General features: G+C 41.3%; 1 protein-coding gene across 9 annotated transcripts in view; it reads right to left on the bottom strand.

Annotated features, from left to right (window-relative positions):
• RAP1GAP2 (RAP1 GTPase activating protein 2) overlaps positions 1–25,653 on the bottom strand; it is a 358,594-nt gene that overhangs the window by 87,801 nt on the left and 245,140 nt on the right. For all 9 annotated transcript variants that reach the window (XR_004537138.1, XM_033922698.1, XM_033922700.1 and 6 more), the window contains 8 exons: positions 23,870–23,905; positions 22,357–22,401; positions 19,565–19,597; positions 17,723–17,932; positions 14,195–14,298; positions 12,182–12,260; positions 10,756–10,809; positions 2,872–2,955 (listed from right to left, as the gene is read on the bottom strand). Coding sequence is in view for 8 of the 9 variants with exons in the window: in XM_033922698.1 (XP_033778589.1) it covers positions 2,872–2,955; positions 10,756–10,809; positions 12,182–12,260; positions 14,195–14,298; positions 17,723–17,932; positions 19,565–19,597; positions 22,357–22,401; positions 23,870–23,905 (645 nt within the window). In the remaining variant the exon portion in view is untranslated. The remainder of the gene's footprint in view (positions 1–2,871; positions 2,956–10,755; positions 10,810–12,181; positions 12,261–14,194; positions 14,299–17,722; positions 17,933–19,564; positions 19,598–22,356; positions 22,402–23,869; positions 23,906–25,653) is intronic.

Genomic DNA, 25,653 nt, shown 5'->3' on the forward strand with positions numbered 1-25,653 from the left:
TTTGTTCTACTTGAATTAGTAGATGCTGAATAATAATAATGCTGAATAAATAATAATGCTGAAAGCCACCTTGAGCAAAAATTAATATCCAGGCATAAATCAGGTAGCAGCAGCATCCAGAGTTTACCAATCACTTGCCGCCATGGGCTGAATATTACCTCTCAAAATCACTGAATATCCCTTCTTGCTGAGTTAGACCCAGGACTGACACCTGCCACCTGCACCAGCCCCGAGACACTTTTAGTTTCCCTCCGTCGCGCCTTTGGCCTTACAGTTCCAAGTTTTCAAAGACACAATGGGACAACCAGAACAGGATCAACCATTAGAGCTCATAGAGGTCAGGGCTGAAGAAACCTAAATACTGCCTTTGCTTTGCAATAATTGTAAATACAGTATTCTTTCCCATCTCCACCTTAGAGAATTTCCTCAAAACTAATATGCCCTACTAATCACAGCCTATGCTAGTGAAAAACAGCATTTTAAAGCAGACAGAGTCCCCCAGGACAAAAGATTATGTTAATGATTAACACAATGATTTGCTTTAATCAGGGCAGTGGTATTGTTATCCTCTTGTTATCCGGAAAGTTGGATTAATTTGAAAATCAGACAATTTTGTATCAGCCTCTTGGCATTAGTTTCAGTAGAAATGAAAAAGAATTATGAGTGTGGATAATTAGGCAGTCTTCCAGAATAATCCTTGACAAATTAGTGAGTTGATTCTTCTGTATCTGTATTGAATGCCTTAGCTAATTACAGAATTTTCATTATACACGCAGCTTCCGTGTCTAATGCTGTCAGCCAACTGGTGTGTTATGCCAACTTGCTCTTAAGCAGAAACTAACATCAAAAACAATGCATTCTTTGATCACTTAGCCAGCTTATTAGTGATTGGGAAGTGTGTCTAATTGAGTGTTCTTCATTGGCCTCCAATGCAAGGGGTGTAGAAGTGCATGCTTGCCAGCTGTGCAAGAGCAAAACATGCCTCAGCCATATCCTCTGGCTGTGAGACAGTAGAGCACTTTTCACAGTGTCTATGTTGAGGCTAGTAAGGCCCTCAATTAACATCTAGATTCTGATGATGTGGAAACTGGATATTTCCCTTCGAATTCCATCTAGGACTAAATATGGCCACTTTAAGTTACAGGAAAATTGAGTGGTGTGTATCACTAGAATGAGAATAACCCCTCAAGTAATCGTGGTGTCCTATGGAATTCATATAGTTCTCATGGAGGGTAATTAGCTTACCTTTAAAAAAATTTACACTAAATTGAAGTAAGTTGCTAAGTAAATTAATACATTTTAGAGAAAAATTATTGAGACAAACAGGTGTGTGGTATAGTGGTTAGAGCTATAGCCTCTGCACCCTGAGATTGTGGGTTCAAATCCCGCACTACTCCTTGTGACCCTGGGAAAATCACTTAATTCCCCATTGCCCCAGGTGTGAGCCCACTGGGACAGATAGGGAAAAACACTTGAGTACCTGAATGTAAACCACTTAGGCTATAAGTGGTATATAAATACTAAAAATAAATAAATGCAAAATAAATCAAAACTCTAAAAATCATGAAAAAAGTCCAAAGTAAGCAGAAAACAAGCCAAAAGTTTTTGCCATGTACACATCCTTAGTCAGCAGAGGGATGGTAAAGGAAGCATAAAGGAAAATTAGAAGTTATTATGTTCATTCATACATTTCAGATTAAAAACACACTTTAGATCTACTATATTTTCTCATACCTCACCTCATACTTACTGGAAATGTGAAGCCTACAGAGTCCTTTTGCCTAAGGTTTCTAGCAAAGCCTCTTCCCCATTCAATGGGCAACGTGAAAAGTGCTCACTAGTTTCACATGTTTCCTCCGTCTTTGCTTCCTCAAGCTTTACTGATCAGTCAAGTAAAGAGGAGCAGCCGACTGGTTAGAGCACCAGGATGACAACCAGGAAAGCCCAGTTGAAATCCTACTGCAGCTCCTTGTGATCTCGGTCAAGTCATTGAACTCTTCATTGCCTCTGCTACTAAGTTAGAATATCTTACTGGGTACAGGGAAAGACCTAGTGTACCTGAATGAAATTCAGCTTGAGCTACTACTGGGGGAAAAAAAAAAAAAAAGGCGCGAGTTAAATCCAGAAGCTCAGTGGATGGATGGATGATACCATTGAGTCAGCCACCAACTCATGGCAACCTGCACAGCGAAGAATCCACCCTGTGATGCTTCACAGCAGAGTACAGGAGTGGTTTGCCATTACTTTCTCCCATATAATGTGTGGCTCCACTATGTTGCTGCTGCCCAACATAGGGACCCTCAGCCTACAGCACTTGGTATTACCACGTGATCTCCCATCCACGCACTAGTCAGGCCCAACCCAGCTTAGCTTCGGATAGTATGAGTGGGTCTACTCAGGGAAGCAGGCTGTAGGTGAAAACTCAATACATACAGCAAATCTAGAACAAAGGAGGCGGAGCGGCCTGGTGGTTAGAGTCGCTGCTTCAGCACCCTGAGGTTGCAGGTTTGATCCCTGTAGCGTTCTCCGTGACCCTGGCCAAGTCACTTAGCCAAGTCTGTTGCCCCATGTACCATAGGTAGATTGTGAGCTCGCCGAGACAGATAGAGAAAATACTTAAGAGTACCTGAATGTAAAAACCGCCTTGATGGTATTGCGAAGGGCGATATATAAGTACCTTGATTAACAAAAACATATTGATTTCAGTATACATCTTCACTGTTGAAAATATTTTATTTTTTCTATAGATGTGAGCTGAATTATGGAATGAACCAGGGTACTCCTGGTCACATCAGATTACGTGGATTCCTCCCCCCCCCCCCACACACACACAGCTTATGAATAAATAATAATAAAAGAAAAGCCACTTACCTGCTTGAATTTCTGATAAATTACACCAAACTTGAACGTATTATTCACCTCATGTTCATCATAGGACACTATCATTTGGGAAGCCTGTTATAAAGTAATACAGGAATGAAAGGGTCCAGCGTCTAAAGACTTCATTACTAAGGTCAGTGCATTATGACTTCAAAATAAACTTACAGCACAGGAACTTAGACAAGGCTCTTGGCATTGATATGAAAAAATTGTTAAGATATTGAAAAAGTGAATAATTCTGAGAATAAAAAATGCATAAATCTTAAGCAAATTGAAAAGTTTTTTATGCAATTCGTCATTCAGTAAATTGGGCCCTAAAATATATGACCATGTCTGAAAAAAAGGTGACTAAAATCATCAGAAACCAAAAAAATGAGGTTGTAATGAATTCTGTTACAACAAATAATTTGTAACAGTCTATTCCCCATCCATTTATGTGAAAACATTTTTTAAAAGTTACAGGAGTTCAAATGTGTAACTTTTTCAGACTGTTTATAAACCCAAGACATAAAAAAATCTGCCATTCTCAACATTTTGGACCCACCACTTTAGTCACCTTTCTCCCAGAGATAGTTTCCAAGTTTATTAAAATTGTTATCCCGCCTTATCCGTAATCAAGGCAGCTTTACATAATAAAAAGAGATACAAAATATAGGGACAAAGAACACACCAAGAACTTTACATCAGGGAGACATCAAAAGATACTTTCTTGACAAATGTGACTGACCAAAATGAACTGGCACACGAGGAGGGGGAAGAACAAAAAAGGGAAGAGCGGAAGGGTAGGGAACAAAAAAGCTCAAGCCGAATGGTTGGGCTAGCCAAGGAGACTAGATAAAAAGGAGTTAAAAATCTTTAAAAGGACGGTTATATTGCAAAAGCACTTTTAAAAAGTATAGTTTTTAAACTAGACTTAAAGACACTTATTACCAAAAGAAGATAAGATTTTAGTGATAACAGGATGGCCTAACAGTATTCATGTGAGAGATTCAGATTTAGTTCCCGGACCTGGCTTCTACTCTATAAATGGGCAGGGGTAAGGAAGGGTGTGAAGGTGCCCTTCTTCCAAACAACAGGAGGCCAACAAATAAGACCAAAAGAAGAAGAAGCAATAAAGTGAAGAACAGACAACTCAGTTTTTTGAAGTATCTAGGGGGTCCTTTTACTGATTTAGTGCACGCTAATTGATTTAGCACAAACTAAAGATTATATTCTATGGGCGCCTTGTGCGCTAATCTTTAGCATGTGCTAAATCGGTTAGCACGCCTTAGTAAAATGACCCCTAGAGCAGGGATCTCCAAAGTACGGCCTGTGGGCCACATCCGGTCCACAATATGATTTAATCTGGCCCATGGAAGAATTGTGCGGAAATGTGCTAATTGGACTAATTTTCCAATGAGTATCCACAAAAAAACACCACGGGGTGTTGATAGATTTCAAATGCATTCATTAAAATTGTGTTCAAAATATATTGATATTCTATATTATGTTAATATTAATATTATTCACAACTTTATTTAATACTGAATCGTAATTGTATACTTCGCGGTATTTCTTCGTACTAGCTCGGCCTCGATCGACAGTGTCAACTCGCGGTGTTGTAGGTAGCTCTGGCACTATGACTAATCTTTCAATTGCATCTAGTCATTATGGTTAATTGTCCATAAGAATACGTGCAGTGGTGCAGTGTAGTACTCAATTTGTAATTGCATACATTTATATTTAAAGGTGCATATTCCATCATTCGTATTAATGGTTTTATTATAACGTGTGATAAAAATATGAGAATTTGCTACTAGTGTTCGTCGTCATTAATATACGATAATTTAATCTCACATACTCTGTAACTAGTTTATAAAATTTTCTTCTTTCAATAAAACTCATATCTAGAGTTATTACCTTTTTCTTTTTACTACGGCCCACTGAAAAGTGCTGAAGTAACCAATGTGGCCTTCATGGCGAAAAGTTTGGAGACCCCTGGTGTCACCATGACTCGAAAAAGCTTTTACTGTACAAAATTAGCACAGGAAAACATAAGAACATAAGAATAGCTTTACTAGGACAGACCAATAGTCCATCAAGCACAGTAGCCCGTTCTCACGGTGGCCAATCTAGGTCACTAGTACCTGGCAAAAACCCAAAGAGTAGAAGCATTCCATGCTACCGATCCATGGCAAGCAGTGGCTTGCTCCATGTCTTTCTCAATAACAGACTATGGACTTTTCCTCCAGGAAATTGTCCAAACCTTTCTTAAAACAGCTACTCTATCCGCTCTTACCACAATCTCTGGCAATGTATTCCAGAGCTTAACTATTCTCTGAGTGAAAACAAATTTCCTCCTATTGGTTTTAAAAGTATTTCCCTGTAACTTCATCTAGTGTCCCCTAGTCTTTGTAATTTTTGTTGAAGCAAAAAATCGATCCACTTGTACCCGTTCTACTCCACTTAGGATTTTGTAGACTTCAATCATATCTCCCCTCAGCCGTCTCTTTTCCAAGCTGAAGAGCCCTAACCGTTTTAGTCTTTCCTCATATGAGAGGAGGTCCATCCCTTTACCATCTTGTTCGCTCTTCTTTGAACCTTTTCTAGTGCCGCTATATCTTTCTTGAGATAAGGAGACCAGAACTGAATGCAATACTCTAAATGAGGTCACACCATGGAGCAATACATGGGCATTATGACATTCTTAGTCTTGTTAACCATCCTTTTTTTAATAATTCCCAGCATTCTGTTTGCTTTTTAGGCCGCCGCTGCACATTGGGCAGAAGGTTTCATCGTATTGTCTACAATGATACCCAGATCCTTTTCTTGGGCGCTAAAACCCTAACATGGACCCTAGCATCCGGTAACTGTGATTCAGGTTATTCTTCCCATCACTTTGCATTTGTCCACATTAAATTTCAGCTGCCACTTGGACGCACAGTCTTCCAATTTCCTAAGGTCTGCCTGTAATTTTTCACAATCCGCATGCGTTTTAACAACTTTGAACAGTTTAGTGTCATCTGCAAATTTAATCACCTCACTCGTTGTTCCAATTTCCAGATCATTTATAAATAAATTAAATAGCACCGGTCCCAGTACAGACCCCTGTGGCACTCCACTGTTTACTCTCCTCCATTGAGAAAAATGACCATTTAACCCTACCCTCTGTTTTCTATCTGATAACCAATTCCTTATCCACAACTGAACTTTGCCACCTATCCCATGACTCTTTAATTTTCTCAGGAGCCTCTCATGAGGAACTTTATCAAAAGCTTTTTGAATATCTAGATACACTATATCAACCGTTTCACTTTTAGCCACATGTTTATTCACAACTTCAAAGAAGTCAAGCAAATTTGTAAGGCAAGATCTCCCTCGGCTGAACTCAAGTTGACTCCGTCTCATTAAATCATGTTTGTCTACATGTTCCACAGCATGGCAAACTGGCATGTCATGCAACTTGTTGAAAGTTCTCTAGAAACACAACACATTGAGCAAAAGGAGAGGGCGGGGGTTGTCGGAGGCACAGAGGGGTGGTGTTGCATGGTGGTGGGAGAGCGTGAGCATCTCTCCCGCTGCCAAGGTTGGTGAGGTATCAGTTGGCAGTGGGAGAGATTGGGCATCTCTCCCGCTGTCGAGGGGCGTTGGGAGATGTATTGGTTGGCAGCGGGAGAGATTGGACATCTCTCCTGATGCCGAGGGGTATGTTGGTTGGCGGTGGGAGAGATTGGGCTTCTCTCCTGCTGTCAGGTAGAGGGTTATTGCAGCTCGATTCTTTGTTGTTGGGGGGAGGGGAGAGGGTTGCCTTTTTTCTATGCATATGCCCATCGCTATCACCAGCAATGGACACAAGCAAATTTAGCAAATCTTCGCTACTCTCTGCCAACCTCATTTGCATGAGCGCTTTTTGGAGAATGACATGCTTTTTTAAAATCTTTGCTATAACGGGTGCAACAGCAGACGTCAGTTTTTAATGCGACTTTTAGAGGATCTAGGCCTGAGTTCAGGATTGTGACAGACACTTCCTCTGCTCAGCCAGGAATATCAGGCTTCTCTGGTGTCAGGAGAATGGTGTGGGGGGGAGCAGTTACAACCATAAATCTTTTCTTCTCATGCTCATAGCACTGCTAATCACCTCTGAAGGGTCGCTGAGAAGGTGGGGATTTTAGTTATCTTGATGTTGAACAGAGATGGAATAAACACCACCATGTCCACTCACAACTCCTCCGAGTACCTATCTAATGACAAGCAGGACAGGGAGTTTCTCTGATCAATTGAAACTCTGGATCGTCTTTGTACAGATGCACCCAAACAGGATATCCTACCTTATCAAGGTGGAAGTAAAAAGAAAACAGAGAAGGTGACCTGTGATGCTCAATATCTTTACTGTGGTTAAGATTCGATACGTACGTGTTTCGGCCATAAGGCCTGCCTCATGAGTCTGATTCTCAATGCCAAGTGTTATTTCGCAGTCTTTCTCCCTTATGAATGTAATACTCGGATTAAATAGTCAATTGGGAAACGAAACGAACAGAATAACCAATGAAAGTGTACGCTGTGCTGAGCAGTGCATCTGTACAGACCAGATGTCTGAAAGCCAGTATTACAATGGCCAGTGGTGCAGATGCTTCTTCCAAGAAGGTCCAGTGTACCAGAACTGATTCTAACTGGTGCTGATACAATGTTGCCTCACAAGGCTGTCCAGGCTATTTTTGGCAGGGAACCTCACTTGCCCCTACGTTCACACAGGGAACAATGGACAAAGATGGCATCTCTGTGATGGCTCAGCACAACTTACAAAAAGCTGAAAGTCAATAAATCTTGTAGAAACCATAACAGTATATCTCAAACTGTGTGCCGCCAGACACTGGCGACGAGGAAAGGCACTGTCTCACAGCAAGAGGCATGTCCTGTAGGCTGTCAGCCGGCGTCTCTCCTCTCCCTGCACCTCTCCTCCATCAGTAACCCTTACTGGCATAGAAATAGGCTCAAGGCTGTGGCTGGAGGGCCTCCGTGTGGACATTGACGCTATGACATCATGCATGTATGTGATGTCATTATGCCGACATCCACGCACTTCCAATTGCCCTCTAGTCGCAGCACCAAGTTTAATGTGCTACGGCATCAAAATGATTGCAGGACATTCGATATGCTTCAAACATGCTACTACTGGTCTTTTTATAATGTCTATTCATTTAGCTTCCAATCTACACTTTATCTGGCCTTATATTATGAGAGGATATAGACCTTCCTTTGGGATCAACAGCCAACCAGCCAACATAAGAATAGCCATACTGGGTCAGACTAATGGTCTACCTAGCCCAGTGTTCTGTTTCCAAGTACCTGGCAGAAACCCAAATAGTAGCAATATTCTGTGCTACTGATTCCAGGGCAAGCAATGGCTTCCCTCATGTCTGTCTCAATTGCAGACTGTGGACTTTTCCTTCAGGAACATGTCCAAACCTTTTTTAAACCCAGACACCCTAACCACTGTTACCTCAGACTCAGGATATGAGTTCTAGAGCTTAACTATTCTTTGAGTAAAAAAATATTTCTTTCAATTTGCGATAAAAGTATTCCTATGTAATTTCATTCATTGTCCCCTGAATTTTGTACTTTCTGAAAGGGTGAAAAATCTATTCACTTTTACCCATTCTACACCACTCAGGTGAAATAGGCCTCAGTCATATCCCCTTTCAGCCGTCTCTTTTCCAAGCTGAAGATCCCTAACCTCTTTAGCGTTTTCTCATAAGAAACGAGTTCCGAGTGAAAGATATGCTCTCTGGCGGAGACTTTCATCTCTGAGGCAGAGGGAGATCAGAAGGGAATGCCATAAGATTCTTCTGGCTAACTAAGATGGCGACCTGAAGAACTCGGAGGAACGCCGTCGGGTCTGTGGATTAAAAATGGTTAAACGAAAGTCCAAGACTCGGGTTTTCCCTTCGGAGCCCGGGTCTGGAGGAAATTTACCTGGCCCGATTGATTTTTTCGTCGAGCGACGCCCGGGTGGAGAGCCGGAGGAGAGAGCCTTGGCTGGAGGCACGAGTTTGACAGTGAACTCGGGAACCTCCTTTGAGGCGGTCAGCTTCTCCCCGGAGGAGCGCAGCACGCCAGTGCAGCCACGCCCATGTTCGTCGCCGAGTGCGATGGGAGAGGCAAGTGAGGCGGCAGACTCGGAGGACAGTGAAGTGGGGGAAGACCAAGACCAGGATGTCCAGAACGTCCTGACCGCCGGAGGAATACAACGGCCACAGCGTGAGTTTGCAAGTTTGCTAGGGGACCAGCAGAGTCAATCTCCAGAACAGCAAATTTCAGGTACTGTGAAAATTAAACCATTTGCAATAGTACCCTTGAAAAAACCAGCGGTGATAGATCTAAATTCAATATGGGAAGCTATTTCCGAATTGCAGACCTCACTGGGAACACAGATGCAAAACTTAACTTCTTATTGCTCTGGGATATTACTGGACACAAAAAAATTACACCAAAGAGTTGATAAAATGGAGGTAGATATCCTTCAACATAGACAAAATTTAGACACTTTGAATGTGCAAAATCAGCTATTAATGAAAGATAATTGGAATATCAATTTTAAACTTGAAATGCTGGAGAACGCGTCAAGAAATAAAAATTTGAGGTTAATTAATTTTCCTAAATTGCAATTGGTTTCACCACTTGACCTATTCAAAAAGTATCTCACTGAAGTTTTGAAAATACCACAAACATCTTACCCACCAGTGGTTAGAATTTATTATCTTCCAATCGGAAAGAAGAAAATAGCTGAAGAACAACAGGATCCTGTGGAAGGAACTTTGGACGTACTAGATTTGACTAATATTTTAGAAAGATCAGATTCTGAACAGATGACTGTGGCTACGCTTTTTGTTCAACTAGCATTGGAATCTGATAGGGATTGGTTGTTGAAAATGTTTTTCAAATTTAAAGATATAGAATTTATGAAGAATAAAATTAGAATGTATCCAGATGTATCTAGAGTAACCCAGAAAAAGAGGAAGCAATTCCTAATTCTCCGACCCCAGGTGTTAAAATTGGGGGCAACGTTTGTACTTAGATTTCCATGTAAATGTATAGTTAATTTCCAGGGAACTAGATATGTGTTTTTTGAATCTTCACAATTGTCAAGATTTATTTCCGCTAAAGAGGTTTCTACTGCTGTTAACCCTAGCAACTTGTAACAAGAAGCTTCTTAATTAGTAGGGACCTAGGTGTGATTCAGGTCTACTCTTTGTTTACCCAAGAATGTATAGAGAATTATAATTATACCGATTTTTCTTAAGCTCACTCCTCAATATTGTGGACTAAATAACAGTACAATTGAAAATTTTATTTAATGATTTAATTATATTTTACTTTTAGCTAATTTGAAATGTAACTGTTAAAATGTTGATTTTTGTTGATTATGAAAATGAAAATTAATAAACATTAAAATGATAAAAAAAAAAGAAACGAGTTCCATACTTTTTATCATTTTGATTGATCACTCTTCTTTGAACCTTTTCTAATTCTGGTATGAGACACGGTGACCAGAACTGAATGAAATGGTCAAGGTGAGGTCACACCATGGAGGTTCTATATAGAAAATCCTCTGAAAGCAATCAGTCACAAAATAACAGACAGTTGTGGAGAATATACTTTCATTTCAACCAAGTTTTAGATCTGTACAAAAATCTGCTGTGCCAACATTTCCTACTTGTACATTTAATTTTGAGGTAATCACAGCTTATCATTGAAACTGGACATCTAAAGTAAGTATAAGACAAACTTCAAGATCAATGATTTTCTTAATGGTGAAAAATAAACTTTCCGTGCAGCATGGTTTGAAATGGTGAAGAGTTATTTCTTTTATAGTGCTTGTATGTTATATCACCTCACCTTTGGGTAAAGCACTGGATAAAACTTCAATCCGGTGGCATCATCACACAAAGCCTGTCCACCAAAAACAGGAAGAAACAGGATGCATAAATGACCAAACAAGAAAGTGACTGACACCAAAGAAATATAAAAATCTAAAACCTACATCATGCTGACTAGAGCTTGTTATTACTTCTCTTATGCCTGAATTTTGAATATGTTGGAAGGAAAGGGCTGCATGTCTGCTCTGGGCATCTGAATTGTTGGTTGTGGAGGTCTACTTTTGTGCCAGATTTTATAGTTTTTATTGGTTTTTTGAACCCAGCAGTTTTCTCCTACTCCTTTGAGCCTCCAGCTGAATCAGGACTATATGTTAGATCCTTGCACAAAGAAGGCAATTCTACAAAGGGGACAGCTAAATTTAGGAGCTAGAGAAGCACCTATTGGAGACCTTTTACATATATACTAGGTACTATATATATATATATGTATATATATATATATATATATAAAATATAAAACTAGGTTTTTATATATATATATATATATAATAAATATATATAATAAATTAGGTACTTACTTTTCTTTATAGTAGACTAGCTATAGTATAACCATCATAGGTGCACACCTAGAGCTTGCACCTATATAGTAAAAGAACATGCTAAGTTTATAAGATTTCATAATCTGTGTATATAAGGGTATGCCTTGTCCATACTCTACCCAAATTCTGTCCTGTGATAACGCCTACCTGCTATATATGCACCATTGCATCTTGGCGTAACATGGTCATCTACACACACCTGTTCACATATGTGCATAAATAACTGCAGTTCTTGCCCCTTAAAACTAGGCAGTCCCGTATAGAATTACTACCCCCCTCCCATGAGACTCCAATTGCAACTATGGATGTTTTCTCCCCTGTTTTACAATCCACTCTCAACTTAACTCAGTCATTGCGATGAACGGTCCAGAACCCAGCAATCGTATGTCCAGCATCCAGCCACTAGATGTCACCACTGTATAATGACTATGACCCTCCCCACCAAGGACTATGAACACTGCTTTCACGGTGCTGAAGCCAGCCCAGGAAGAAGAAGATCTGACCCATGAAATCAAATTCAGGTCCTACATATTGCATTGTACAGTACACTACCATCGACCACTAGAGCTGCTTGTAAAATTATATTTTCTTTCATTAAGGATCTGGGCACTCTGACAGTCATCTAAAATGAGGACATGTCCGGGTTTTCCCAGACTTCTGGTAACCCTAGTTCTTAGGATAATTATTGCCATTGGATTATTTTTACTACTGTTATGATGCTTTAAAGGAAACTGTAAGAATGGTCTACAGAAATGAATGCAATAAGAAAGAGGAACACTAGTCAAGGTTAGGTTGAAACCCTGTCCTGGTCGCTACAGATTTAATTCTGCATAAGGCAAGGCTCACCTTTGCAATCTGTGGGATGCTGGGAAGCTGGCTCAGTCCTGTCAAAGGGATTCGTTCATGTAGTGTTTTTGCTTTTGACCTTAGGAAGACAAAAGATGACAGACAATGGAAAGAAAATGCCACAGAAACCTCAACTAATTGCTAATTACTGCACTAGCTGTCAGGATGGTGCAGAAACAGTGAACAATCAGTCACTGGGCTAGAATTAACAGTACACTCCAGACAGAACTATTGTCTTTATGGAAACATGTTGTAAAACAGATCACCAGTTTGGTCTGATAGAGTTGCTGACATTGTTAGAGGAACATCCATCTGCTCTGCTTTTCAGGATGCATGGGATCTAATTTATTTATTTATTTGGTTGTATATCCCATCCTTCTAGAAGAGCTGAGAACGGGTTACAAGTTTACATACAAAATGAAAGTAATCATAGTATGGTAAAAGATAGGATGGCAAAACTATAGTGCTTCCATTTTACGCAAATCTTTTTAATGCATTTTCATTGTGGTCATCCTGAGACCCAGTCTGGCTAGATGCTCTTGACAAGCAGAACTGACTGTGAAGAGTGCAAAAACGCTCCATGAGGCTCTGAGAATGGGTAAAATTTGTTAGGAAGCTTGAAACAGTACCAGGTGCCACACTATTCGCCCCCCTCCCTGGAGCGCTAAATGCTCCGACACTCATAGAATTCCTATGAGTAGGGTTACCAGATTTTACTATTGTAAAATCCGGATCCATGGCCCCGCCCTCAGGCCCTCCCTGTTCTGCCCAGCCTCGCCTCCCCCAGCCCTGCCCCCTCAACCTGTTCTTGTGCTCGGAGCCGCCGTCAGGAGGGTATCTGCATCTGCGCAGGTGTGATGTGATGACATCACACACATGCACGCATGCATGTGACATCACCGTGCTGCATCCGCGCATGCGCAAATGCCCTTCTGACTTAGTCCCATGCTGGAAACTTTTCAAAACCCAGACAAAATGCCATGTTTGGAAAAGCCATCCAGATGCCCGGGCATGTCCAGGTAAATCCGGACTAGAGAATGACACATGGATAAAATTTGTCCCCATCCCCGCAGGAACTCAATTTCGCCGTCCCCACAAATTTTGTCGCTGTATCTGCCCTGTTCCTGTAAGCTCTGCCTTAACCATACAAGCTTCGAACATTTATGATTTTAAAGTGTTTGAGGCTTGTGCAGATGAGGATTGAGCTTGCAGGGATGGGGCAGGGCGGGACGGGAAAATGTGTCCCCGTGTCATTCTCTAATCCAGATGTCTAGTAACCCTACCTATGCACGTCAGAGCAACGTCGGAGCATTTAGTGCTCTGGGCTGTGGTAGAAACCTCTACGGTGGTCTAGTAAAAGAAGACCTAAGTGTTTGACATTATCATGCCTATGCATGTCCCAGAATACTCAGTCTAGGCTAGATTTCCAAGGAAAGTGCTAGAGGTAGCCATGCACTTTTTAAGGGGCAGATTCAAGGTGAAAGAGGGTCACCCAGTGGGAAGAAGTGGACATGCCCTCACCTTTCATCTCAATGCCCAAAGTTTTCAGGGGAACTTTGTTCCCTAGATCCTTCACCTACCTACAGGTATGTCAGAGGTATGTCTGGTCGCACACCCAATGAAGATCATTTTATTGCCTCCCATTATGATAGAACTGAAAATTTGGGAAATGGATCTGGCAGGTCTAGAACTAATCTAATCTAATCTAATCCTTAGGTTTGTATACCGCATTTCTCCATGTTCGTAGAGCTCGGCACGGTTTACAGGAAATGAAATAGGAAGGAACTAAAATAAAGGGTTAGAGGTCGAAGTATGAAGAATATTTAGAGGATTTGGGATGCCAGATATGAAGAGTTTTTTTTGAGGACTTGGGATACCAAAGAACTACCCTCCAATTTTTCTGGAGCCTTGAAGTAATTGGAATTTCTGCTTGTCAACTATAGTGAATGCATTGACAACATATAAAACTGATTTTTTTAAGAAAACCAGAACAAAATGTTATTGTTTCTATACCTGAGCATAATCCTCAAATATTCGAGACCTTCTGCTTCTTCACACTTAATGGAAAGGACCAAATTCCCAAGGCTACTGGCAGTACAATAAAAATTTAAATGATCCTAGAAATAAAAACAGTACAGAAGATTAATATGAAGTCGGTACAGCCTTCTCTGTGTCACATCTCAAAGACAGGAAAGCTGTTAGTAAGGAGTTATAAAAATGGACATGCAATGGTGGAAGGAAGTCATTATTTTGTTTCTAAACATTTGCTTAATTTGCTGACTTCTGGTATGCTGTGGCTTGCTGTCAAATCACATATTAGCAGCAGTTCAGCTAATGTCACAGAGCCTTATCTGGAAGCAATTTTGTGTCTCTGGACATGAAAATTACTTTTAGGATCATTCTATAGCTCGATGCTCACAGAAAAGTACTATCCTACAGCACATATGTACAAAGGGTGCTACCCAAAGGCAGAACATGGGTGGGGCTCACAGTTATCTGTGTAATTTATAGGATGTTGTAAATTATGCACATTCCAGCCACATTTAGGAGGCTTCAGTTACACCAGCTGATGCAACTGCGGGCATGCAAATGTTTTGTACGCCGATACTGAGTTATGGCATTATTCTATAACTCTTCATATACACGTATCTTAAGATAACGACTAGCAGACCTCGGCGGTGCTGCTGTGTGTATAATGTTTTAACACACAGACCAATAGCACCAAGATCATCATCGGTCTCAAGATAATCAAAAATGTTTAGAATATTCTTTCATCTTAGAGAATATTTACTTGTGACATAGTTAGGGGATCTTGCCCGACATAGAACTATGTTTCACCAGAGGCTGTTTCAAGGTAATTCCTCTTAGTTTTGCTGGTTCCGTGTTCCCCGCATGTCGTATGTCTGGTCTGTCCGAGTTAGACTGTAAGCTTTTTTTGAGCTGGGACTGTCTATTAAATGTCAAAATTTAATAAAATATGGGGAGCCATTAGAATTCTATAGTCATGCGCCTGTTAAACCAGGATGATTTGTCTAAATAAGGTGTACATTCATACTATCCTTTTTGAAGTATCTGTGATAGTATTAATGAGTAATTGTTAATTGTTGTTTATATTGTTCTGCTTTGTTTTGGGTTTTTTTTGTTACTTCCTTTTATTCATATATATGACTCGTGTCATTTTATATTATGTTGCGATTCATATATGTATGATTTCTTTAAATGCCAATAAAAATAATTGAAATAAAAAAGGACAGTATTGTGTATACCTTTCAGTGCTATATAAGTGATAAATAGTAGTAGTAGGGACAGGGCACTTTGGGTGGAGCAGGGGGTGGAGTCATGGGAGGGGCCAGGTCATGAGTCCTCTTTTTTTTTTAGTTTATAAATACGGTAACCCTATCTAAAAGCTGCCCACAAGATCTGGAATTTCAAAGAGAAAGAGACTAGAGGAGCAAGGTCTACAAAAAAAAGAGTAGTAATAATATTTCAGTTTTATATTTTGAGTTTACCTTTCCAAATGATGATTAAGACACCTCCCACTCCCAGCATTATTCATGTACAATAGGCTTTCAATTTAATTTTTAAAATGGCTAAGCATATCAGAAGCCAAGCGACAAAAAGGAAACACAAAAGTTTAGTATTGTTTGCTGTGATCTATAAACCGAGGACAGCTGCAGCACTCCCTACAAAACTATGTGTAATTATTTAATCACAGGGTTGCCCATGCCAGCACTTCAAATGAGTGGGTCTTGTCGTCAGAATAGAACAGCACAATGTCCTGAAGGACACAGGCCTGGTATGTAGGTGGATTAAATAAGCAGGCATAGTTTAAAAGGGTGTGATGGAGGCTTCTTCTGTTTTGATGCTTCTGCACAAAAGTTTTCTGATTAAGTAAATTCTGCATTTACAACATAAGACTTTTGAAGTTATCCGAGAACACAGCATTCTACGGAGGGCAACCTGAGATTTACCATCATAAAGCTATCTTCTTCTCAGTGGCGTAGTAAGAGGGGGCGGTCCGCCCCGGGTGCCATGTTGGTTGTGGCTCCCTCCACCACTTCCCACTCCTCCCCTCGTCACACTTGCGCAGCCCTTCCTTTCCCTGGTACCTCCAGTTGTTCACCACCGTGAGCAACAACTTCAACATGTTCCTCACAACCGCGTCAGCTCTCCCGCTGATGTCACTTCCGGGTTTCGGGATCACGAGGAGCATGTTGAAGTTGATCCACAAAAGACCCTTTCTTGCTCTTGGATAGTGCTCTAAATCCCGGGCATGGATATTGGGAGACTGGGGGCAACTGAATGAGCAGCAGCTATTGCTATTGCCTGCTCTCTGGATAGGATATATTGTTGTTTGAACTGTGTCTGCATTCATGAAGATGTGGACTTTTTCTTCCTGTGCTATCCCCCGTCAATCCATGTGCTCACATAAACAATATTGAACTGTTTTGTGATAGCGTGGATTAGAATTAAGGGCACCTTTTACTAAGGTGCGCTAGCGTTTTTAGCGCACGCTAAACCTGCGCTACATTTCTAGAATGCTAGCTCAATGCTGGCGTTAAGGTCTAGCGCGTGCGCTATTCCGCGTGTTAAGGTCCTAACGCACCTTTGTCAAAGGAGCCCTAAGTGGAGGGTTTTTTTTAACCAAAAGCCAAACTGAGGTTTGTTTCTCCCCTTTTTTTCCTTTTTTTTTAAATTTCTTTATTGAATTTTCACATAATTCACAAGATATCCTTGCTTAAGAAAAACAGAGGAAATAACTCTTTAAGGTATCAAATTAAAGTCCCAAGGTAATAAATTAAACTTTCTTAGACCACTATCAATGAATGGAGAGGATCCGAGAAGTAGTGAATAATAACTTTATTTTTTTTTTTTTTTTTGTGAAGAGAAACTAATATCAATAAGAATCATAAGAGAAAAAGTAAAGGCTTAAAAGAGATTCCCGTTATATTAGTTTCCTAACTCCCTTTCCATGAGCACATTTCACATACCATCCAATCCGGTTTCTATTCACTATGCCAACTTCATTTATTACAATCATTCCTTGATTTCAGCTCATTGCACATCCTCATTCATACTCTTGTTATCTCCAAACTGGACAATTGCAACCAGGAGCAGCAGAATGCATTTTTGTTTGGGGGTCCCCAAGCTCTGCCCCAGACCCTGGGCTCAGAGGTTTTGTGGAAAGGGTCCTATTCTTCTTAAGGTGCAGTCATCTTTCTCATCATCTTTTGTTCATTCCATGTGAAATCTAAGATGAATCATCTGGTTTTACAATGCCCTCCAGGGACAGAATGGATCCCCTCCTCTTTTTTAGGTGGGTTTTCTGGAGCATTAAATCATATGCAAATGAGGCTTGTTCCAGCTTGGCCTCATGGGAAGAGCATATACCTAGCATGTTATGGCATATTGCTCCTCTTTACATCTCCCCTTACTGGGAGATCTTGGCGATGGAATGTATACCCCGTCACAAACGGTTTATCAAGAATCAATAAACATAAACATATCACAATAATATAATACAAATAATATTCTACGAACCTTCCCTAGGAAATGCTTTCTGTAAGCTCTAGCTGTGCTTTTACATTCTAGCTTATAGCCATAGGTGTTAGGGCTGAGATTCTCTTCCTCTTCCTCACAGATGCTGCTCTCAGATGATGTTGGTGTGCAGATGTTTTCTGGGTCTTCGATCCAATAACCTCCGAATTGGGGTAGAATTATCAATGGAAAGGGACTTTCTTTCTCTAGAATCTGAAAGATATAGCAAGTCAGTATTTTAACCACTAGAAACAGCACACAGACATTCAGATACTTAGCGGGCTTCAATAAAGGTAGCGTTCTCTATAGAATGAGGAGCTGTAGGACACAGGGTTAACACTTCAGGCTGAAACAAGGAAGACTCAAAGGAAATGTCAGAATATACTTTTCACTCGGAGAACAGTGGCCGCCCAGAATAAATTTTCAACAGAGGTGGAGGAGCCAAAAACAGTGGTAGATTTCAATCATGACTGGAATAGATGCAAAGGGATCTTAGCTAGGGTTATCAGACACGTCCTCTTTTTAGAGGACTGTCCGAGTTCCTGGATGGACTTTCCAAAACCCGGCAGTTTGGGTTTCGGAAAGCCCCAAGCTCCGGCCGCATCTGGAGGGCCTACAACATGCATGAGTGGATGATGTCATATGCATCTGCGCATGCTGGAGACCCTCCAGATGCGGCCTGGAGGTTGGGAAAAAAGAGACGAGGCAGAATTGGGCAGGGGCTTGAGACAGAACAAGGCAGGGCTGCAGGAAAACAGGGTGAGTTGGAGGCAGGACTAGGGGCGTAACAGTGCGGGGCCATGTATCTGGGTTTGTCCATTATTAAATATGGTAACCCTAATCTTAGCGATGGGAAGAGGGAGAACACAAACTAAGTAAGATCTGTGTCAGAACAGTACATGACACAAATGGGTAGACCAGGTGGCTGATAAAGAAGGTTGAAAGGCAAAGTGATAAGGCATTCCTAAAGGTAGGCACCAGTTGTACGCCAAAGTTTACAGAATAATGGCATCTATGCATCATAATTAACTTGTTTGATGCTAATTTATAAAACTGGTGCACAACTTGCATACCATGTAATCAAAAGTGGGATGTGGCTCTAGGCAGAGCATGGACATGTCAAGAGCGTGCCACCATGTGATGCATCCAAATTATAGATTATTGTTAGCTGCATATGTGAATGCCACATATCAGGGCCGGCTTAAGGGATAATGGCATCCTGGCCAACTTGCTTTGGCAGCACTGCCCCCATCACATCACATTGCATCCAGTGTTCCCCCTGACACTCTGAGTTCAGCAACTCTCCCCACCCCCTGGTCTAGTCTTTCCTCCTCCTCTGTGCCCTTCCCCCATGGGTCCGTTCTCACTTCCCTGTGGTCCTGTAAAAATTTATGTCAGTTGCTGACAGCAGCAGCAGCAGCATGATAGGCTGAGCCTCTACAACCTCTTTGTTAGAACCAGGCTTACTGAGGGTTAGACACTAGGCCAGCATTCCTCCCCTCAAGGGTTACCTGTGGAGTCTGATCTCTAAGAAAGTCCTCGGAGTTCAGTCTGTAGGCATTCAGCCAGCGCCTCTCTTCCTCCCTGGCTTCTCGTGGCACACAGTTTGTGATACGCTGCTTTAGGGGATGGGATTTGAAATACTGTTTTTCTATGATTACAGCTGCTTATTTTGTACTTGGGGCAAAAGAGGGTTTAATGATTTGCTCAGAGTTACAAGGAGCTGTAGTGGGACTTGAACCCACTTCCCCTGGTTCTCAGGCTACTTTACTAACTCCTCCACTCCTGCTAGACCAATATATATACAACATAAATACAAAATAGGTTACAAAGGCTTTACTGTACCTCCTCAATGCTGGGATAGGGAATATAGTCATCCTGAAAAAAAAACCACACAAAAAAACACACAGAAGTTACGTTTCATTCAGTAATGGAACTATTACTAACAATACTCAAGAGGCATGTTTACTAGAGCATGTCAAGTTTTTGCACTTACTACACTACCGTACAAATTAGCATGCGGTAAGTACAAAGGCAACATGGTAATTGTTGGGGGTGTACTTGCAAAACCTGGTTGATATTAGCATAGATGTACTAAGGGACAAATTCTATAAACTGCGTCCTGATTGTAGGCGGGAAATTTCATGGCGACACCAGGAAATATTTCTTCACCGAGAGAGTGGTTGATCCTTGGAACGCGCTCCCGGTGCAGGTGATCGAGGCAAACAGCGTGCAAGAATTTAAGAGCAAATGGGATCCCTTAGAGGGTTAAGCCAAGGGAACTTGTCACCAGGAGTGGGATCCCTAGGATAGTAGACTTGGGGGTGGGTCAGTAGAGTGGGCAGACCTGATGGGCTATGGCCCTTATCTGCCATCATCTTCTATGTTACCAGCCAATCAGGAAGTATGTTTTTTAAAAAAAAACATCCCGATGCAGGCCACCTACATTGTAGGCGCCTCCAGGAGTCTTGGGCTGCGAGTAGGCACGCCTAAGCTTGCCTAAAGCTAGGCGTAGCTTCGCCCAGAAATGGCCTTAGGCGACTTTACGTGCCTCCCTAACTAGGCACCTAAAATGTAGGCTGGCCTACATTTCACACATACGTGGGCACTGAGCTTTATCGTGGCAAGGGATCTCCCTGCTGCAATAAGTTTAGCAGTCGCAGCAACCCATCTCCCTCCCCCCAATGAAGACTACCGGCAGGAGGGATGCCCAATTCCTCCTGCTGGAACACCCCCGAACATTGCCGGCAGGAGGGATGCCCAGTCCCTCCTACTGGAATCCTGGACCCCTCCCCCCCAAACATCGCCAGTAGGAGGGGCCTCTTCTATTAAACTGCGCTAGCAGTTTCTGGCGCAGGGAGCCGTGCTGAATGGCCCATGCTGCTCGCAACGCTCATAGAGTTCCTATGAACGTCGGAAGCAGCGCAGGCCATTCAGTGCGACTCGCTGCGCTAAAAACTGCTAGCGCAGTTTAATTGAAGAGGGGGTAAGTCTAAATTACCCACAAATAAGGCAACCGGTCTTTGTTTTTCTGTGGTTGTTAATTGTTGAAGCAAAAAGAATAATAAACCCAGTAAACTGGTCAGTGGGATGCTGGTGGCAGTTGTATGTTTTCTAATGACTAACCTTTAAAGCAGTAGCTGAAAACACCATTAGAGCATTGATAAAGCCACAAATTTGGCCTCACTGTATTTCCAAGGGTTTTAGTGTTGTTATATAGAGGGCCACTGTATTGTTTATTACGTTGAATTCACTGCTTGGGTTTAAACTAGGAACTTTTTGCTTAACTATATACCCAAACAACCTCAATATGATGAATTTAAGTTGAATATGAAATTCATCATAAGATATAAATTATAACTATTTATAAAACTTTTAAAAAAGAGCGTATTAGCGTTAAGAAATTTGAAATGAGTTTAAAATATATTAACTGAATTAAGGCCAATGAGGAGAATTATACACCAATATTCCTGCCAGATACAAATTATTATCTATGTTGGGGGAGGTGTGTCTGAGGCCTTGTTCTATAAATGCACTACTAGTGGTTGTTTTGAACACTGATGCAACTGTTTTGAAGATAAATCTTAAGTTAGCACCAGTTTGAAATATTGATTATATATAGGGCTGCATTTTGATTAAACATTTTAATTGCAATTAATCTTTCAATAAGCCAATATCAGAAGCATCTCCCACCTCCTAATTAACATATTCCACATGATTCCACCATTCCCAGCATCTCCTTCTCTCTCCCTCCATCCACACTTACAGCCTAGCATTTCCTTCCTTTCTCTCCCCCTTCACCCTTGTAGCCTGACATCTGCATGTTCCATTCCCTCTATTCGCCAGCATCTCCCTGTCCCATCTCTCTTTTCTCTTTCCCTAGCCTCCATGGTTCAGCATCTCCCCTCTCTTTCCTGATGTTCTGCCTCCCTTTGGTCCAGCATCTCTTCCTCCTTTCCTCCCATCTCCTTAGGTCCACATATCTACCTCTCTCCTCCCTCCATCATTTAGTATCTCCCCCTCCCTTCCCTCCATCACCAGGTCCATTATTTCTTACTTTCATCCCTCCTTCCTTCTGCTCTACATTCTCCCCAAAGTCCAACATCTCTCCCCTCTTTTTCCTTCCTTCCTCCTTTCCTTTCCTCCCTCCCTCCCATAGTCCAGTATCTCTTTCTCCATGACTTCCACCATCCGGATCCAACATCACTCCCTTCTCACTGTTCAACATCTTATTCACCCTTCCACCAACACTCCATCCCATTCCTGGTATATCTTTCCCTCCATTCCACTCATCCTGCAATGCAGTTCAGCATCCCCACTCCTCTTGCATTACAATTCATTCCTCATTTCCCCCTCGATTTATATTCGAGTCAACCTTTCTTCCTCCTTTTTTTAGGGGAAAAGGTTATCTCTGTTTAAATTCGGGTCAGCTTATATTTGAGTATATACGGTAACTAGGGAATGAGAACCCCTTCATAGTGAGTCTCCCCCCCCCCCTCCCAACAGTATGATTTCTTTCCCTATTATTATTTTCATATAAAGGAGTTACAAAATCTGACCACTCTGCATCAGGGATAAAATAAGCTGGGTGAGCTGCACATACATTTCTTGTTATATGAGGCCCAGTACTAACCAACCTTATTCTTCTGGCTTCCAGTTTTCTGTTCTTCAATTTTCGGTGCCTATTCAAACAAATACATAACAGATCATTGAAGCCATTTCCTGTTTAATGTTTGATACTGGTGTGAATGAATGGAATGCACTGGTTTCTCCTACCAGAACTGGAGGGCACCACTGCTTTGCATTCTTCTAGGTGTCAACTACACAGACCCTTAATCTTACAAGAACCAAAGTGCATTCCTCTACCATTGCAAAAATGGTAGAGAATGCACAGTTAAAGAAAATTAATTTGTTAATCAGGAAGACCGGATGTCATGCTTTCAGTGATTTTTAAAGTGATTTACCTAAGGTGTCACAGAGAACCAATGGCAGAAGATAGTACTGACTTCTAAGGTGTCACAGAAAGCCAATGAAACCGGTTGGTACTGACCTCTGATTCTTGGACCTTTCCTGGACCAAGGTGAAGCGCTGTAACTATGTGAAAGGCAATTCTATAACTAGGCACTTGTGGGTAAGCGTAGAGAAAAGTAGTGGTTATGTGTGCAAGCACCCTAAGCACTATTCCATAAGGGTGTGTGTAAGTGCAATAGTGCCCAAATGCAAGGGGGCGTACACATCGACAGAGTATGGATAGGTGTATGCAGGGCTCCCAGTTATGTACACCCTTGTCCCATTTAGGTATATGCATCAGGTATATGGTTGGTGCAACTGCAGACACCTAACTATAAAGCACACCAATGCCAGATTACACCACTAGTACCTGCATATAATAAATGTAAATGTAGGGTTACCAGAATTGTTGTGCCCCCCATTCTAAAGTATCCCTTCTGCCTCCAGAACAGATACAGAAAAAGATGTCATGGTTAGTGAAAAATGATTGAAATCAAAGCAGTAAAGAAGACGTTCAAAGATGTTTTCTCTCTACATTTACCAGATCATAGCTTAAGCTACAAAGATGGGTCAGACCAAAGGTCGAGTGAACCCAGTTTTTTGTCTCCTGCAGTGATTAATGCAGGTCATAAGTATATTGATTGTGTAACTGTTAGAATACATCCCCCCCCCCCACACACACACACTATCTGCTGAAAATAAATTTTGAAAAACCTAACTGGCTCAATACCATACAGCCAACATGCAGTACAATAACTCATCAAGGGCCTATTCCCAGGATCTGCGGTAGCTGACAAAGTCTATACCAGGGGCTCATTTTTCTCCTGTTTCAGTATAGAAATTCAGTTTCTCCTTCAGTTATTTGGAATCCATTTTGACAAGGAAACTGGAGGCTTCAATAAATCAGAAATTTTCATTTTCCTTTTATTACATTTATAAATCACCGTTATAAAATCTTAAAGTTAGACCCAGCAAGGGTGAACTGTGAATAATGAATGCATTGGCTTAGAACAAAGCGATGGGGAAGTCTACTTTAAAATCCTCACTGAACTATAAACCTGAAACATTTCCTATTGTCATTTTTACTGAGCATAAAACATGTGTGCATTTTACTCTGAACAAACAGCATGCAGCCCTCACCTGCATTTTTTCCAGCATTTCAAAGAATTCTGCAGACTGTGAAAACAAAAGTAGAGAGAAGAATCAAAACATTAGCTCATCGGGCATAGTTAGCAGATACAGTTTGATGAAAAATAGCCTGGGGATTCTACTGCTTGGCCATATGGCTGTGTACTGTGATCCAGGCAGTGCCAGAGTTACTAATAAGCAAACTAGGCAGTCGCCTAAGGGAATAATTTCTAGGGGGTGGCACAGAGCAGCTGCAGTGAAAGAAAAATAATAGGTCCTGACAGCTACATAAACAACCATCAGAACATACTTTACCCATCAGGAGGGTGAATGACTTCAAATAGCCCATTAGGAATATTCTCAGAGTAAAAGGATTTGGTTTAGTCCTGGTTCTCTCATTTTCAGCCATTTATTTTGGTTTGTTTGTTACATTCATTGTGATTAAAAAAGCTTAAAATGAATTAAACCTTCTTAACATGTACAAATTGACTTAAGGTATATTAATTCATAGGTCAATAGATGTTTGACTGTGTGTTCATAAACATTTTTAACATGTACTAACGAATTGAAAGATTTTTAACAAATGCACACATTACTTTTTATCTGTGGTTGCAAAATTACATCTCTTCCACAATCCTTTCTCCATGCATACAAAACAGGTGTAAATGGTCCCTAAAGGTTGACTGTAGTAGTCTCTGTGTAGTCTCGAGACAGGCACACAAAAGCCACATGGGGAAATCAGCTGATCCAGGCTGATATGGGTTAGAATAACAGAACACAAAAATAATAGAAAGATGACAACGGTGTCAAAAAACAAGTCTTATAAAAACCCACTTCTCACTCAGAATGAATGCTGCAAATATGTCTTTCCACATAATCTTCCTTCAATGTTAAGTATATCATTCAAATGTATAATGTCATCAACATCTGTTAATCCTTTCAAACAGCTGAGAACAAATGACCTTAAACACTCCTGTGGTAAAGATTAATTTTAAAAGTGGTCCAGAGAGTGGTGTAGTGAGAGAACTGTGCAGGGGCGGAGGCACCTGGTATCACCATGCTGTGCACCCCTGTGCTCATCCCAGCACTGCTGTGCCATGTGCCACCAATATATACTTCTCCATACCATGCTTCCTTCCCCCCAAGGCACCCTTCCCCCCTCCCCTCCCACATCTGTTCAAATCTTTGCTAACCATGAGCAGTATCTCTTACCTGCTGATCGTGTGGGCCTCACCTTTCCCTCTGACATCATTTCTTGCAAAGAAGAGAGGTATGGGGGAGAGGTGCCAGTGCCTCCGCCAAGACAGTGCCCGGGATAGTCTCCCCCCAAAAAAAAACCCATCTTACTCTTGCCAGTGGTTCCAGAGGACTGGAGAATAGCAGATGTGGCCCTTCTCCTCAAAGGGGAAAGGGACTGGGATTCGATTTGATATACTGCATGGATCAGGTATATTAAGTGGTTTACAATTAGGTACTTAAGTATTTTCCCTATCTGTCCTGGTGGGCTCACAATCTATCTAATATACTTGAGGTAGTGAGGAATAAGTGACTTGCCCAGCAACGAGCAGAGCAGGGTTTGAACCCATAACCTCAGAGTGCTGAGGCTATAGCTATAACCCCTATACCACACTCTCCTCCTCTAACTGCAGAAAAGGTTGGAACTACAGGCCAATAGTTCATAGAGAGTAAATTAAAAGAAACATTTTTTAAAACAGAGGATAGTAAGGTTTCTGGAATTCAGTGGATTGCAGGATCTGAGGTAGCGTGGTTTTACTAAAGGTAGATCTTGTCAGGCA

The sequence above is a fragment of the Geotrypetes seraphini genome, chromosome 15 (genome assembly GCF_902459505.1).
Source record: "Geotrypetes seraphini chromosome 15, aGeoSer1.1, whole genome shotgun sequence".
Classification (NCBI taxonomy): domain Eukaryota; kingdom Metazoa; phylum Chordata; class Amphibia; order Gymnophiona; family Dermophiidae; genus Geotrypetes; species Geotrypetes seraphini.